Below are 16,535 nucleotides of genomic sequence, written 5' to 3'. Positions count from 1 at the left end.
CTGAAGCGTTTCTTTTATGTTTGAACTCTAATTTTTTGATTTTGTCCTCCAAATCTTTTTGTTTAGCATCCTTCTGTTTTTTCCTCGCAGATGTGAAGGAAATGATGCGGCCCCGAAGGAATGCTTTGGCACAATCCCATATTATCAGAGGTGTTTTTTCTGTAGATGTATTAGTTTCTAGATATATCCTCAGCTCCTCTCTAATAAATGCGATGAATACTTTATCATTAAGCAGGGATGTATTGAGCCTCCATTGTTTAGATGTTGGCCTATGTCCTATGTCCCATTTTAATAAAACAGGTGCATGATCAGAAATAGTAATAGGTAATATTTCTATATCTATTATTCTATATAGTTCTGACTTTGGGTAAAGAAATAATCGATCCTAGAGTAGGATGCATGACTGCTTGAGTAAAAAGTAAAGTCTTTAGTTCTGGGAAATCTGCTTCTCCATACGTCTGCCATACCTGTCTCTATTATCTGATATTTTAGCATCCTACTCATTCTAGAGAGTGGGGTTTTTGGAGTGGGTAATCTGTCCAATAGTTGTGACATAGTACAGTTGAAGTCCCCGCCCAACAACAACAGCCCAGTACTGTGCTGCAATATTACCTTAAACAGTGACTTTATGAAGTCAGGCTCATCTGTGTTGGGTGCATACACATTTACAAGCGATACTTCAATGCCATCAATTGTACCATTAATTAATACGTATCTCCCCTCTGCGTCTCGATGTAGCAACGTTTGTGTGAAATTAATCTGCCGGTGCATAAGTATGACAACTCCCTTTTTTTTCCCTGACTGGTGGGATGAGTAGAAAGCCTTATCTGCCCAAGATTGTTTTAATTTTTCATGCTCTGTGTCAGATAGATGGGTTTCTTGCAAAAAAGCAATATGACAGTTAATTTGTTTTAATTGATTCAAAATTTTCTTCCATTTGACTGGATTGTGGAGCCCTTTTACATTGTAAGTTACAATTTTGAGTGGTTCACCCATTATCTCTATAAGAGTTATGTTTTGACATCTCAGAATATATTGTCAATGTCAGCAGATCCTTTATGCATAAAGCTGTCTTAATTGTGTGGGGACTGCGGATTATGCACACACTGTACACAAATCTAATCAGATAGGGATAAAGCAAAGTTTTGACAACTCTCACAGAATAAGTATGAACAGTTAACAAAGCTAGATGATGATAACAAGAAGAAAATAAGTTTGCAAAAACGATTTGCGCAGGATCCCCGGGGAACAGAGGGATCCGAACTAGAAAAACATAGAACAGGTAGATACACAGTTTAAATACTTGGGACATAGTCCCCAGCAGCTAAGATAAGCCGCTAAAGTGCACAACCAAGATTGAATATATGTGCAGTAGGTGCGCTTAGATAAGTATATAAGCTATCAAATGAGGAAAGTCATAAGGAAAAAAAAACAAACAATATAGCCTTGAAAGCTTCAAGTATACTGCACAAGCTCCTGCAAACCCTGAAAAAAAAGGAATCTGAAATAAAACAGCATATCTGCTCGTATCATTAAGACGTATAAAGAGAACTATATGAAAATTAGCCATAGCAATGAGAATATTTTCTAATATAGTTGTCTCTCTGGGCTCACGGTAGCTACCTTTATTCGGCTGTCTCTGTTGGAGTAATAATGTTCCGGACGTATTCCATGGCCGTTTTGGGATCAAGGAACTCCTTTTCTTCATTGTGATATGTAATCCGGAATCGGGCCGGGTAGAGTAGGCCATAGCGGACCTCCTTGTTACCCTGCAACGCCCTTCGTACCTCCGTGAAAGTGGCTCTTGCTTTGGCTACGCTGGCCGTGTAGTCGGGGAAGAAGGCGACTCGGCGCCCGTTGTAAAGAAGCGGAGCTCTACCTCGGGCTCTCCTCAGGATCTCCACCGCGTCCCCGTCATGATGTAATTTAGCGATGATGACTCTCGGTGTCTCCCGGTTTCTGGGTCCTCTCCCGGTGAGTGTGCGGTGTGATCGGTCCACCTTTATGTCTCGATCCAACTGCAGGACTTCTCTGATGATTTTTGCCACAGCTTCAGGGAGCTGGATCCCGGCCGTTCTTCAATGCCCGCTATGCGGATATTGGACCTTCTCATTCTCCCCTCTAGGTCTTCACATTTATCTTTGAGCGTCGACATTTCCTTTTGTAAGCTGGTTACAGTAGACTGTAGTGAAGTGATTTCGTCTGACCATGTTGATAGGCCACCCCTTTAAATCCTGAACGTCCGTCTTTATAATATCCACTTCACCTTGTATGGTCTTTGAGCTGTTAGCTATTTCGGAGCGGACCGCTTGCAGTTCGGATCTTATAGCTTGAAAATCTTCCGCTAATGCGCCTTTAAGTTCGTCTCTTATTACTTTAGCTATTTCACCTCTCAGTGATGATAGGATGTCCGCTTTCATTTCTTCGTTACACATGTTTGGGCCCTCAGTCCCAGTAGTCGTCAGTGGGTCCCCTTCACCTGTTTGTCCGCTGCCTCGCGGTCCTAGCAGGCCTTGTAGCATTAGCATCGCTTCCGTGTCTATACTTTTGCAGTTTTTCGGCCATTCAGGAATATTATGTTCGGGTTGTCCAAATGTTTATGATCCTAAGGTTTTCTCTCCAGGTTTTCAACAGATATTAACGTGGTTAATGCTGTTTTTTAATGTAATTATTACGGATTTTGCAGGAGCTCCGAACAATACGTCCTACACCATATCTTGCTCACCAGCGCCCCCTCGAAACAGAATAGTTTGTATAGAAAATTATGCACAACTATTCTATGCATAGTGTTCAATGTTTTATGATGTTTCGTCCTGACAAGATAAAACCACTGACATGATTTAAAAAAGATGAGCTACTGTGCTTTCTTTCTGTGTACTCAAAAGCTTTTAATAATAAATCCTTCTACTATAACTGCAGAGTATCGCTGTAACTGGGTCAAATGCCTGCGCCATCTTGTGACGTAATCAGGGTAAGTCAAACGGGGAGTAAAGGTGAAGATTTGGAGTTAGACATCGGTTCCCTCCAAGTCATTGAATGATAATAAACAGATCTAAGTCCAACTTTAAACAAATTTGACTTAGATACACTGAATACACAGTCTGACTTACCCTGATCACAAGATGGCCAGCGCCATGGTAGTTCTCCTGTTTAAATTATGTAAGTAGTTTTACTGTGTCCTTGACACTTTAAGTCAGCAGTAATTGTCATTATATTTTTGAGAAACAAAGGTAACACTACCTCTCCAACCATGCCATTCCACACATTATTGATCTTCTTTCCATGTTTTCCGTTGGTAACCAGATAGAGATCGTAGGTAAACTTGACGTTCCTGGCAATCTTCTTCAGAATGTCGATGCAGAAACCTTTGCAGCACTGTTTGATATAGGCACCTCCTGAAGTGGTGTTTCTGTAACAAACACAGGGAAAAAAAGCACACTTTTAACCAGACTTTATTTACAACGCAACATGGATGCATGCCAGAAGTATGTTTTGCTTTTTTCTGCTTGTAACCGTCTAAGCTGCTTAGACGGTGCACATCTGCCGCTTCAGTCAAACTGTAAATGTGGAATTACAACAGAAAGAGGAAATGTGAATTCTGCTGAAAGGCAGAGAAAGACAGCGTGCTGTGTGTCTCCCTCAGTGCCAGCTAACCAAACCAGATGAAAACACAGGGGTACTGAGCAGATGCTGCTGGCTTTAAATAGTCACAGAGCAACCAACCCACATGATTAAATAATTAGCTGTCCTTTTCTTCACTACTTTCTGTTTCTTTTATCTCCTTCATAATAAAAGTTTGCCTGTGTCTATTTGCAGTCAAACACACACACAGACCCCCCCCCCCACACACACACACGCATACACACTGTGCATGCACAGAAAGAAAACAAATATTTAAGTGAACTTTTCTGACAGTCGTCTCTGGAGGACCTGGCAGCAATGAAAGAAACTGAATTGCTGGATCAAGTGATTCTGATAATCTATTAAACCGTACCAGCCTTTTTCAAAAGCATTTCCATTAAAACCTAATTTCATTCCCATGCTGGCCATCTTTGATGTAACTTATATGGATCATAACTCCATGACCTTTTCACATGGCATTTTTTCTGAATCCAATCTGTGAAGCTCTCAGCTCTAGAGCTGAGAGCTCTCAGCTCTAGAGCTGAGAGCTCTCAGAGCAGAGAAAATGGAGAATGATGGTAAAAGATGTGAAAGATAAAAAGATTTTAAAAAATACATGGAAGAAGATAATAATATGTGTTCAACATCTGTGAGTATGGACGATCTGTGTCCCTGGGGTTCAAATGCACACGCACTGTATACATGATCTCTTCCCAGCTGGGGCCCATCAGAATCCTTATGTCACTCTGTAAACACACATTTACACATAAGTGAACATGCAGCAACAACAGTGTGTTGTCCTCACATTTCTTTAACTTTTGCTATGAAACAACAAAAACGTAGCAATAAAACGGGAGAAGTGAGTGTGTGCTTATGGGCTGGACAGTAACTTATAAAAACTTTGCTGGAAAAGCCTCAGCCCAGAGAGATTCCTTCTGTTTCCTTGTTACACTTTTCATTTTTGTTTTTCAAGCAAACTCAAGGTAGAGTTTTAGGCGTGTGTTGGATTGCTGTCCTGCTGCGTAAGCCAGACATTGTCCTTAAGGGTTTTCTGCTTCATGGTTCCAATCCATGATTTAGAAAAACATGGATTATTCTCTTTGCTCAGGTGTGCGTTTCACCTTTCTTCACTAATTCTTCTTGTCTGTTCTATTTATGTACAAACCTACAACCACCCAGTTTGCCACTGAGGCCTAAATTTCTGGATTTTCCTTTGGTTTACTTCATAAACTCCTGGTTGAATCATTGATTCACTCTTGCAGAAATTCTGGTAGGCAATACTTTTGTTATTATCTGAATTTACATAAAGGGTCTGACTGTGGTTTGGATTTCTTCAGAAATAGGCCAGTAAGTTTTGCTTTTTTTTAGTCTGTTGGGTTGTCAGACACATTCTGCTTAAGTAATTTCTTGATTCTAATGTCTGGCAGTAATCCAGCTTGTGTATGACATGTGAAATTTCAGTTTACTTCACTTTTTTACCACTTGTTGCAAGCAATTTGCAACAATTTCACACAAGAAATGACACAATTAGTGAGATGAAAATTAGAAAAATATCTCAAGGTAAAGGAGAACATTTAATAGCATACATAAAAAAAAATAAATATAAACTAGAACTAAAACTAAAATTAAACTCAAGTAAGTGAATAGTAATCTTAACTCAGGCCATTGATTGTTTAAAAAAATGAATGAGTGTCGGGATAAAATAGTTCTTCAGTCTATTTGTTCAACACTAAAATATAAAACAATCTGCTCCCTGAAGCTGAGTGTGTAAAGGATGGGTGGACTTTGAAAGTACTTTTTGGCTTTGACATTTATCTGGATTTGAAAAGGTCCAAAATGCCTCAAATCAGCAACCCAGTTTGCCACTGAGGCCTGAGGCCCTGCTGATTAGATTTTTTACAGAGTTTATCATCTTACTGACAGATGCAATAAAGTAACATTTTCATAAAAACACAATGAACGTTCAAGGTTTTTACAGCACCATATGTTCACAGCCAACCACAAAAGGAATGCAAAAAATAAAGTGAAATTGCTCAGTAAGATATACATGAACAACAGTCATCTATTCTCAGAGGCATATGGAGATAAAAAGTCAATGCAGCAGCAGTAGTGCAAGGCCCATTTTAACCTTAGGCCAGATCTGAATATTCTTAATGATGTTGTCCCCTGCATCTGCACTCTGAATACCATAATGTACTGTCTGTGAGTGGCACAGCGGCAGCTCAATCTGACCTGTTTCTCGGGGAGAGGCTTTGAGCTAGTGTTTCTGGCAAGCTGTTATGCACAGCTGATTGCCCTTTAATCTGCAGGGTTTACATCTGGGCTTTTGACAATCAGTGCACTACACCCTGATATCTCCAGGAACGTTTGAACGGTCGTTGAAAGTTTATACTTCATTAAGATTTCTTTCAGAATGATAAAGGTAAGTGTGTAAATCATTAGTAATGACAGTTACTAATTAAATGAAATAATGATTTATTTCATTTCAAAGCTTTCTTCAGACAAGATAAATTTGCACTGGACTTTTACACCACACATTAAAGGAGAAACCAATGTTGTTTTTAGGTCAGCTGGTGTCAAGCAGATTGTGTACAAAATATAGTACAAAAATCTTTAGTCACTCTTGTTTAGTTTTTACTTTGCTTCCAAAACACACTCAGAAACAATTTTGGATCCTTTCTTTGATGACCTGAACAATGGCTCTCTTCAAGACTGTTAGGAGAGGACACAGTGATGATGGCTGTCTTTCAAGATTTCTACTCTGGAGTTCACTTTTTAAAAATGTGTGTGTGTGTGCATGTGTGTGGTTGTTATACTTAGAGACAGGGACACAACAAGAACGACATGCATCATAGCAACCACTTAGATTAGCAAGACTCTAGGCATGAACAATTAGATGAGCGAGTCATCTCACATGGGGAGTTTATTGCGCAATCAGACCCACAACGTTTTCCTAAGGAGCAATTACATTTCTGCACAAGTCAAATCTTTGCAAGCTTCTTTTTTTCTGCAAACCATCTAAATGAGCAGTTAACAGCTCTCTACTTGAGGATAGTAAGTAATATACCGCTTAGAACAGGGGTGCTCAAGTCCAGTCCTCGAGAGCTACCATCCTGCAACTATCAGATGCATCCCTGCTCCAACACACCTGAATCAAATGAATGACTCATTACCAGGCCTGTTCATAGCTGAGCCTGGTCTACTGGATTAAGGCTGCAACTAAAAGTTGCAGGACGGTAGCTCTCGAGGACTGGACTTGAGCACCCCTGGCTTAGAACATTGCATGTTCCAGTATTCAGTCCATCATGAAAATGGGACTTCAGTAAACGAACCACCATTTAGCCTCCCCCTAGGCTGTCAGGCAGGGGAAGGTGAGCATTAATCTAGGAAGCAGCCAAGAGGCCAATAAGACTGCAGAGACCCATTGCACAGGTGGGATAATCTGTCACCAGGACAATTATGTGGTAGAAGATGTGCTGGTACAATGAGAGGAAAACAAAACCTTTCAGCCAACATGGAGAACGCTCACACATAACCCTGAACAAACCACCTCTATGGGTAAACATGGGGGTAGAAGATCAGGGTTGATTAATGTTCACTAAAAAAATACTTTAATCTGAGGCTGAGAATGAATTTAATTAGTTAGATATATTAATAAATTTAATCTGTCTGTGATGATGTGATTGTTGTTTAGCACTGATATATAAATAACTTTCGACTTAACTTGAGTAAAACAACCAACTTTCTAAAATTCAAAGAAAGTCAGGGGTCTTAAAAAACACAAAAATAAGTGGCTGATCACAGTTATTTTTTTGCAATGAACTTTAAACACACTAATTTTACACTGTAAGTTAAGTCAGTTATGAATTACTAAAACTTTTAAGATAGATAAGATCAAAGTGCAAAGAGATGCATACAAAGTATTATACACTGCTAAAAAAATAAAGGGGACACTCAATAACACATCCCAGATCTGAATGAATGAAATAAATATCAAAATAATTTCCACCTGTTGTCTATTCCATTTGCACAACAGCAGGTGATATTGATTGTCAATCAGTGTTGCTTTCTAAGTGGACAGTTTGATTTCACAGAAGTTTGATTTACTTGGAGTTATATTGTGTTGTTTGAGTGTTCCCTTTATTTTTTTGAGCAGTATATTTGGGTGACTGGTTTTACAAGAGCTGGACCTCTGAGGTTACTGGAAACAGAAACATTCAGAAAAAATATATACTTTTTACAACAGAATATTCCAGAGTAATTTTATTCCTGACATTTCAGTGTAGTGGAGTACCTGAGAGAGGAGTCAAGGCCAGGTGAAATAATGACAACGCTGCTGCTGGGAACTACAAGTTAAGTTGCCGCATGTGGTGAAAGAAGAGAATAGACTAGATTGCAGCCTGCAACTCCCAGAGGTGTGCTGGATGCCAGAATATGGAATTTGATGTGAATGGCCACTGGCAGGCAGAGGGGAGGAAGATGGGTGGAGAACATGGGCAGACAAAAAAGGAGAACTTGGAGAGTTTGATGATGGGGCAGACCACATATAGCTTCTGAACCAAGTAGTTCACACACCCAGAGCACTGAGAGGTTCAGGAGTACAGATGGGAAAAGATACTTTAAACATCTTTTCACTTTTTGGCCTTAGATGTGCAACAGAAGCTTTAGTGGAGCTGGATCAATACTGCTGAGTCAACTACAGTTTAGCTTTAAAGGAGGCAAAAATAGCAGAAGTCACAAATTACATAAGTCATGGAAGAACAGATCAGAATTACGATTAACACTGCCAGTTTATTCAGAAGATTATTGTTATTTGATCTGTGAAGTAATCTTTAAAAGTTTGTTTAAACACCAAAATATCAAAAATGTTTAGGAAATTCCCATCAGTAACATTTCTGAAACAAAAAAAAAGAAATAACAGTTAATAAAATAACTCATTTAGATGAGCTGGAAGAGTTTTCAGCTCTGCTCCAGAACAACCAAACCAAACCAATCAAGAACCAATCAAAACGTCTATTGACCTTGCACAACCAAACTTTTTACAAGCAAAAATCTTCAAAAGTGACAACCTCAAAAAAATTTCTACAACTTCCAGCATGTACAGCAGACAGCCCTTTGTGCAGTACAGCAAAACTATTATATCAGAAATTGACACTTTTAGGGGTAAAAACCTTCAACCAAGGGAGAGAAATAATTTCACAGGTCATGGCTACCTTTGTAGGAAATGCCGTCTATGATGGTACATGGGAATCAGGGTATAATCACACAATGAGTATTGCAGGCAAATAAAACTCAGTAGGAACCCAGAAAAGTTCTCGTCACAAACAAAAAAAAAAGTAATCCTATCGTGAGCAAATCCTTGAGAGTCAATTCCAAACTAAAGACCTCTGACTTATGGGCACATGACTGTTCTCTTACTAAGACAAAAACCTTTGTCAGTTTGAGGATTGTGTTCCTGTCAAAACCCTGCAGATAAAATCCAACACGATCTCAGCTCCCCACCGTTCAAAGGAGAGACTGCTGAGAAATAAACAGAAGGTTGTAGGTTCTATTTCAGCATCCTCCTGTCATTTTTCCATGTACCCCTGCACAAGGCACTTAATCCTAAGTTACCTATTTGAGTTGCTTGTGTATCAGTGGACAAATGTGTGCATTTGTGAGTGCAAATGGGAACTGTGACTCCAGTGGAAAAGTGCTATATAAGTTCAGTTTATTTGGCAAGTCCAACTACCTCCCTTTCCAAGAAAACACCAACTACATTCAGTTTTTTATTTGTTGTTATTATTATTATTATTATTATTATTATTATTATTAATTATTAATGGTTATTAATAACCATTAATAATAATGGCTATTATTATTAACCATTAGCTCATTTGTAACACCCCTCTGTTTTTGGAGTTTCTTCCCTTCCTCAAGTTTGTCACCACAGTTTGCTGGAGTTCTGACGCATTCTGCAGAGGAACTGAGGCAGAACTCCAACTCATCTAAAAGGGGCACAAGTGAGGCAGCCCATTTTGTCGGCCGCCTCATTCACACACGCCTGTTCAGATCTTCCCACAACTTCTTCATAGGACTGAGATCAGGACTTTGTGATGGCCACACCAAAACATTGTCTTTTTTGTCCTTAACCCACCTTATAACAACCTCTTTGGCTGGGTGCTTTGGGTTATGGGTATGTGGAAGATCCATTTATGTCCAATGTTGTATTTTTCTTGGCTGATGTCTTTAAATGTTGCTTTGTATAAGGTAGATACATTCTTGCATTCCTGTATTTTTGAATTGAAATGTAGGTTGCAGATTTAGGAGGTGTTTCTAAGGCTTTAAAAGAAAAAGCAATTGATTGCTGTGTAAAACATGAAGAACACTGCAAGGGGCTACGAGGGGTAGCTTATTCTCGAATGAATTGTAATATCCGTAAACTTGAGTATATAATCAATAGCTACACTACTTAAAACAAAATCTATATTACTAACTGACAAACACAGCTCTAATAAAACTGAAGTGAAAGAACAAAAATGGCTACACTGTAAATTACATCTGAGCAAAGAGCAATAGGGAGAAATTCATTATAGATTCAAGAAGAAAAAACCCAGATCAAACTTAATGAGAACCTGTCTGTCTTGTGAATGTGTCCAACCATGGGAATTTATTCCAGTGAAAGCTACATACATCTGGATATCAGTCCCCTGCATTAACAGATGGTGAGTCATTATTATATAAATAAAAATGAGTGGGCCCAAGATAGAATACAAGATGACGAGCAAAGAGCATCTGATTGACAATTGTGTTGTCAGACAGACTGAGATCGGTTAGAAAGGTGTAATTCCATTTCAAGGATGTTTAATACAAATATAGATGAAGAAAGACCTGCTTTAGTTTTATGGAATTTACTTTAGGAGCGTTCTCTTATCACCCTATGAACATGAGGTTCCTTGCAAATTGATTCATAAAACTTGAGCTTTTTTCCAAATTTTACTATATATAAAATACCACCATAAACCTTTAATAAACAAAAATCTGGAAGTGTATTCAGCCCCCAAGAATAAACACTTTGTCGGACAACATTTTTTTGAGGGGTGTGTGGGGTTCTATGCATAGAAGCTGTAGGCATAAAACATTTTGCAAACCACAGTCTGTAAATCTTTCCCTGAATACTTTATAAATGTGACTTTTAACTAGAGTTGTAGTTGGCTGTAGTTCACTGACATCTGGAGTGTTTGGGTACTTACAGCTTGACATGTTTACGACAGGGCACAGAGTTCCTGTTGCAGGTGCCAGTGAGGATGTCCACATTATCCACAACGACAAATGGCTTCTCCTCCAGAGTGACAATGGAGAGGTGGTTCTCATCAGCATCTTCATCCCCATGGGCATTATACCTCGGCCACACTGGGAACATGAGGGACAGCGTCCCGTTCTCCCAGCGGCCCATCTGTGTACACACAAACAAAATCAGACACAAGAATCCTTTTCGGTTTTTACTTTTTTTAACGGAGGTTCTCATCAAATTTAATCATAATGAAAAGCACTTTTATTGTTACCTTCTCCCACTTTCTTTCACTGTTCAACACAATAACAACCAATCTGGGGTTGGCCTGGTAACCATCTGGAGTAAAGGATAGATCTCGTCCTTCATTCCACACATGCATCATGTGTCTGCAGCCCATGGAGAGTTAGAGAGCAGAGGGAGCTGTTGTTACACATCTGTCACAGTTTGTGCACAGCAGCAGATACATTTCAAATAAAACACTAAACACTCTGTAATCGCTGCAAGAGGATCCTCTACAAATCAATGCTGTCTTCACTCACTGTGTTCATGTGTGCATGCCTCAGAGTGTGAATCTGTGTGTGAGTGGGTGGCATGCAGAGTCAGAGGGCATATATCTCTTCCACCAACATTCTGCATTGATTCCTTCACAGATGTATGCCTGAAAGACAAGTCACTGGTACGATGGGGGTGGCCTCACTCACTTACTCAATATATGTGCAAACGGGCTTTTGGTGAACCTTTACGCTTGATAAAGCGAACCAATGGAAGGCAGCAAAAGAGTCAGCAGTGATGTGAGACTAAGAACACATACCCTTTGGTTAAACCACTTTCAGACAGCAAGCTTGATCTGCTAGTTAAGACATGATATAATGGCTTGAATTTCTAAAGGGAGAAAGATAGGCCATCTGAGGAAGTTCAAGGAGAAGACTAAATTACAAAACAGACAAGCACTTCCTTTTAAATAATTCATTTTGACACTGTCAAGCACGAGTTGACGGATGATGCTTGACAACAGAAACCTCATCTGACCAAAAAGTAGCCCCATGAACAATTTCAACTTAATGGTAGCAAATAAAGAGAGCAGCTCTCCCTTCTGTTTCTTACTATGACCCTTCAAGAGTTGTTGAACCTTGAAAGGTCAATGCATATGCTGAAATATTGTCATGATGTATAAGAATAATTTGACTGCAGATATGGATTAACCCTACCAGTGAAAAATATCATAATGCATGTTGCTTTTATGTCAAACACTTTGAACTGCCTTGTTGTTGAAATGTGCTGTACAAATAAATTGGATTGATTGATTGATTGATTGATTGATTGATTGATTGATTGATTGATTGATTGATTGATTGATTGATTGATTGATTGATTGATTGATTGATTGATTGATTGATTGATTGGGACAATGTGGGAAAGCATAATTTCTGTGATCATAAAAGAAGATCATTTGAATTTTGCAGAAACTAAATTTATGGAATGATAGTGTGCTTTTTAAAATATAAAATATATTTAGTAATGTTTTAATATTTTTTGAATCCACAGTTTGCTACATTGTTGCATACTACGGTGTTGTTACATTTTGGAGGGTTAGGGCTGTTGTTGATACACCTTCTTTCAAGCTCCAGATAAACCTATGCATGTACACATACTAGAAACTTTTACTCTCTACGATTGAATATGTCCCTATTACATATTACAATGGATTCATTTATTAGTAAATGAGGTTGAGGTAAATATATGTTTTAATGTTTGAAAATTCCTCATAGTACTGCAGGTGATGCCCTTGTTGCAATAAATTGCCGTGGCTGAGTATGTATTGCTGAAACACCATTACAATTTATTCTGGGAATAAATTGTCTCCTCCTGTTTGGATAAAATCTGTTTCATCTGAACAACTGAAACTGGTGTGGTTCTAATGTATGCCTCAAAAATATTGCTTAAAATATTAATATTTTTATGTCTGAGTATGCATGTATAAGGACTTGATCCAGAGCTTTTTTCTCAGGAAAAAATACAACTCCAGTCACTGTAAAAAGAGCTACACTCTTTCCTACTCCTAGAGTTTTATAATAGAATATATTAAAAATGATCTAAACGTTATCAGATTGTAAAATCAATAACTTAAAGTGATGTTTTCTAGTCCAATGTTTCAGTTCGTGGGGGTCTACAGTGCAGATATAATTTTCTACACAATTCTTTTAAGATCACAGTAATTCAGTTTAATACATCATATTTATATAGCGCCAATTCACACCAAATGACATCTCAAAGTGTTTGACAAGAAAAACTGGTTCAAGTCTTAGAACTATACAGGCAGACCACAAAGTAAAGTATAATTAAGTAGACTCATTTAACCAGGTTTACGCCAAAGGTTTGACAGGGCCTGTATTGCATTATTATTTTCTCTTCCATCCTCATGTTTCTGTTCTGCTGCAATGTTTGGAATTGTTATCTTGGTTAATGATCCTGATTATGCTAATCTTCAACAGTTCAGATGGGCTGAAGCAGGGGACAGAAGGTGGTCAACCAAATGACCCATTTCATCAGTCCTTCAGCTTGCACGAGGTGTTTGCTGTCATGTGTGCTAATTGTTAGGTGCTATGTTTCATTTGCTCAAAGAACTTCGCTCCATTGTTCACTCAAACAGAGACTTAAAAACCTATAATAAACCCAAAATGATTGATACACCTGGCCTATTTAGTTTTAAAGTTGAAATTTTACAGAGAGAATAAACATGTTTCTTCTCTGCACTGTCAACCATGCAGAACAATAAATCGAGCAGGCTCGCTGATGCCACCTTTTCCTGTTTGGCATTTTACCTTCCAGAAAGAGTCAGAAGGAGAAAAGAAAAAAGAACAGGAGGAAAGAAAAACAAATCTGTAAATAAACAAACGGGAGAGAAAAGGTTTAGGAGAAAATGCAAAGAGGACATGAATGATTAAAAAAGTAAGTAAATAAAGTAAATGAATGTGAAAAAAAAACCTATGGTAACTGTAATTTGTTTTTAGTTAAATGTAACAATGAGAAAATGAATAATAGAAAACTAATTAATGAAACAATATGATTGTTTCAAAGCACAACAAGAGTTATTTCTACTCTGTTTAAAGGTGGAGGCTTTTCTTCCCCTCCTACTCCCTCCCCCTGCTTTGCTCTAGGTCTTGTGCTGTCTTTTTGGGAGATTCTCTTTTCATGTCTTCCAAATTGCAAATTATGGATCTGATCAGCTTGCCTCTCAACACAGATGATCAAATGCATCACATGAAACACAGGAGAATGGACTATTGTCAGAGCAATTTGTTCAATGCAATGTTAGCTGAGGGAACAAAGCTATTCTAAAAGTGTCTTTTTCCCAATCTATAGTGCATGCAACATGAATAGTTGCTGTGTTAGTCAGGCTGATAGTCAAAATATGCACTTTTTTTAGACTATATTGAGTCTTAGTTTTTTATGATACTGACAACAAAGTGAAAAAAACAGGGGGAGCAGTGGCTAATAGATTTAGCTTAGAGTAGATTTTGGTGGGAATAGATTTAATAATGATTTTGTAAAGTACCATCAGAAGGTTAGTTGTTGTTGTCTCCTGATGAAGACAATAGAACTTGCTTAAAGCAAAGGGAGCCTCCATCAAGAATGCTCACTAATTGAGCATTAGTGAGCAGTTTTTCAGAAGCAGTTTTCTCATAAAATGTCTTTGTAATCTATTTTTCAGAGACACAGAATGTTTGACTTTTACTCAGTGTGTAATGAGTTTACATAATTAGTTTCACCTTCTGAAATGAGTGACAAAAATTCTAACTCTTAATGTATGTTTTTAGATGAAACCTGTACATTTGAGAGTTGTGGCTTTCATGCTGATTTCTGCAAAAGGTTGTGAGATGGAATCTATTGTGGGTTTTTCTACACTTCAGTTTAGTGTCAGTCATTTTAGAGCCATATGAAAACCAGATCATTTTTTGTCCTGATGTGTTGTTTTTCCTTGATTATTGTAATAAAGAAGATCTTTTATCTGTGGAAAATTGCAAGAGAAAGTGTTTTTTAATAGCATTTCAATCAACAAGACATTGAATCGACCTGTTCTTATTGTAAACGTCCCACATTTTGTTCTCTGTATCTGTAATACATTGTGTGACCTTGATGTCAAAACTTTTCCAAATGCATGAATGCAGTAGAAGAAAACGTTTCTCCAACAAAATGACTTTAAAGCAGCAAGAAAAGTGACAGTTTATAATTTTAACATTAACAACATCTACATCACAAAGACTATTTTTTTCTAAACTCAGAGAATAAATCTCATCTCCAACCTGAACTATTACAAAGCTCACACATACGAAAGTCTAAGATTTTAATTCTTGTGCAACCCAAGTGATGTCGGATCCAGCAGATTTGATAGTGTCTTTTAAATGCCAGATTATGTTGTCTTGTTTCTTCGTCTCCGTCTCAGGCTACTGATGTTCACACTCCGACAAAGATGGAATCTAGACAGGGAAAGGATTCCAACCTCAAAAACCAGCTTCACTGTTTTTTATTCTTTTTGTTTTTACAAAATCTAATAACTTACTGAGAAAAATGACATTATTTTATGACACATAATAAAGTTTAAGAAAGCTGCTATTAAGAAAGCTCATATTAAGAGCTGCTAATAATGCTGCTACATCAGCATTATTGTTGATGGCTTAATATATATTTTAATGAACTAATAAGGAGGATGACAAAATTATGACTCCTGTTTGAGCTTATAGTTCATTCCAGATAAACAGAGCTGAGCAAAATGACCCTATGTGTTTATTAGTTTAATATACGCTTTGCAATGTATTATTTCATATTTTGGCCATTGCATATTTCATATTCATGAGGCAGTTACAATATCACAGAGCAGAAACACAAAGACAAACTGCACAGAACAGTCTTGTGGTTATCTGTTCATACTTCTTATTTTCTCTTCTCTTACTGTCTAAAGAACCTGACAAGGACACCATCACCACAGACAGCTGCAGACACCTGTCAATGATATATGCAAATATAGAACTGTGCAATAATCATAGACCACTACTTTACATGTACATAGTCAGATTTTTTTTCAAGCAGTCATCATCAAAACCTCTCCTTCCCTCTTGAAAATTTGTTAATTCTTTCCCTGTTTTTTTTTGTTTGTTTTGTCTTTTTAACTCATTCTCTTTCCTAATGTTGGGTTCCTCCCAGAGTCCAGAAATATGACGTAGGGTAATTATTTGCTTTGAATTGTTCTAAGTTGTGTGCATGTGTGTTTGCATGGTTTTTGGTCCAGTCTGTCTCTATGCTGCCCTGGTGACCCGTGTACCTCAGGGTGCACACCACCTTACCAACTCCTGAACTCTGAATAGTGGGTTTAAGCAATGGCTGGACAGAGATAAGTTTCATTTTTTGATTTAATTACTGAAAGAAATTAACGTTTTCCCTGACACTAAGATTTTGGGATAGGCAGTTGTATGAAGCGTTTTAACAGAGAACACAAAGAAAAAGACAGTTGACTCAAGACTTTTGCACAGTACAGGAAACGTGAACATAGCTGCTAGGAGATGTGTGCTATCCACCGAGTTGTATGACAAAAATAGCAAAAATAAGAAAGCTGATTAAAACTTGCTATAAGACTGAGTTATTG

The 16,535-nt window shown here is 37.9% G+C and overlaps 1 protein-coding gene across 3 annotated transcripts in view; it reads right to left on the bottom strand.

The window, feature by feature from the left end:
• Positions 1-16,535, bottom strand: part of grin2ab (glutamate receptor, ionotropic, N-methyl D-aspartate 2A, b) — a 136,196-nt gene that overhangs the window by 22,903 nt on the left and 96,758 nt on the right. For all 3 annotated transcript variants that reach the window (XM_055056482.1, XM_055056483.1, XM_055056484.1), the window contains 3 exons: positions 11,166-11,280; positions 10,854-11,056; positions 3,241-3,409 (listed from right to left, as the gene is read on the bottom strand). In XM_055056482.1, coding sequence (XP_054912457.1) covers positions 3,241-3,409; positions 10,854-11,056; positions 11,166-11,280 — 487 coding nt within the window. The remainder of the gene's footprint in view (positions 1-3,240; positions 3,410-10,853; positions 11,057-11,165; positions 11,281-16,535) is intronic.

The sequence above is a fragment of the Poeciliopsis prolifica genome, unplaced genomic scaffold, assembly GCF_027474105.1.
Source record: "Poeciliopsis prolifica strain line A6 unplaced genomic scaffold, Auburn_PproV2 SCAFFOLD045, whole genome shotgun sequence".
NCBI classification, from domain to species: Eukaryota; Metazoa; Chordata; class Actinopteri; order Cyprinodontiformes; family Poeciliidae; genus Poeciliopsis; species Poeciliopsis prolifica.
Note: the sequence above shows the minus strand (reverse complement) of the source record. Positions and strands in the feature narration are given on the sequence as shown.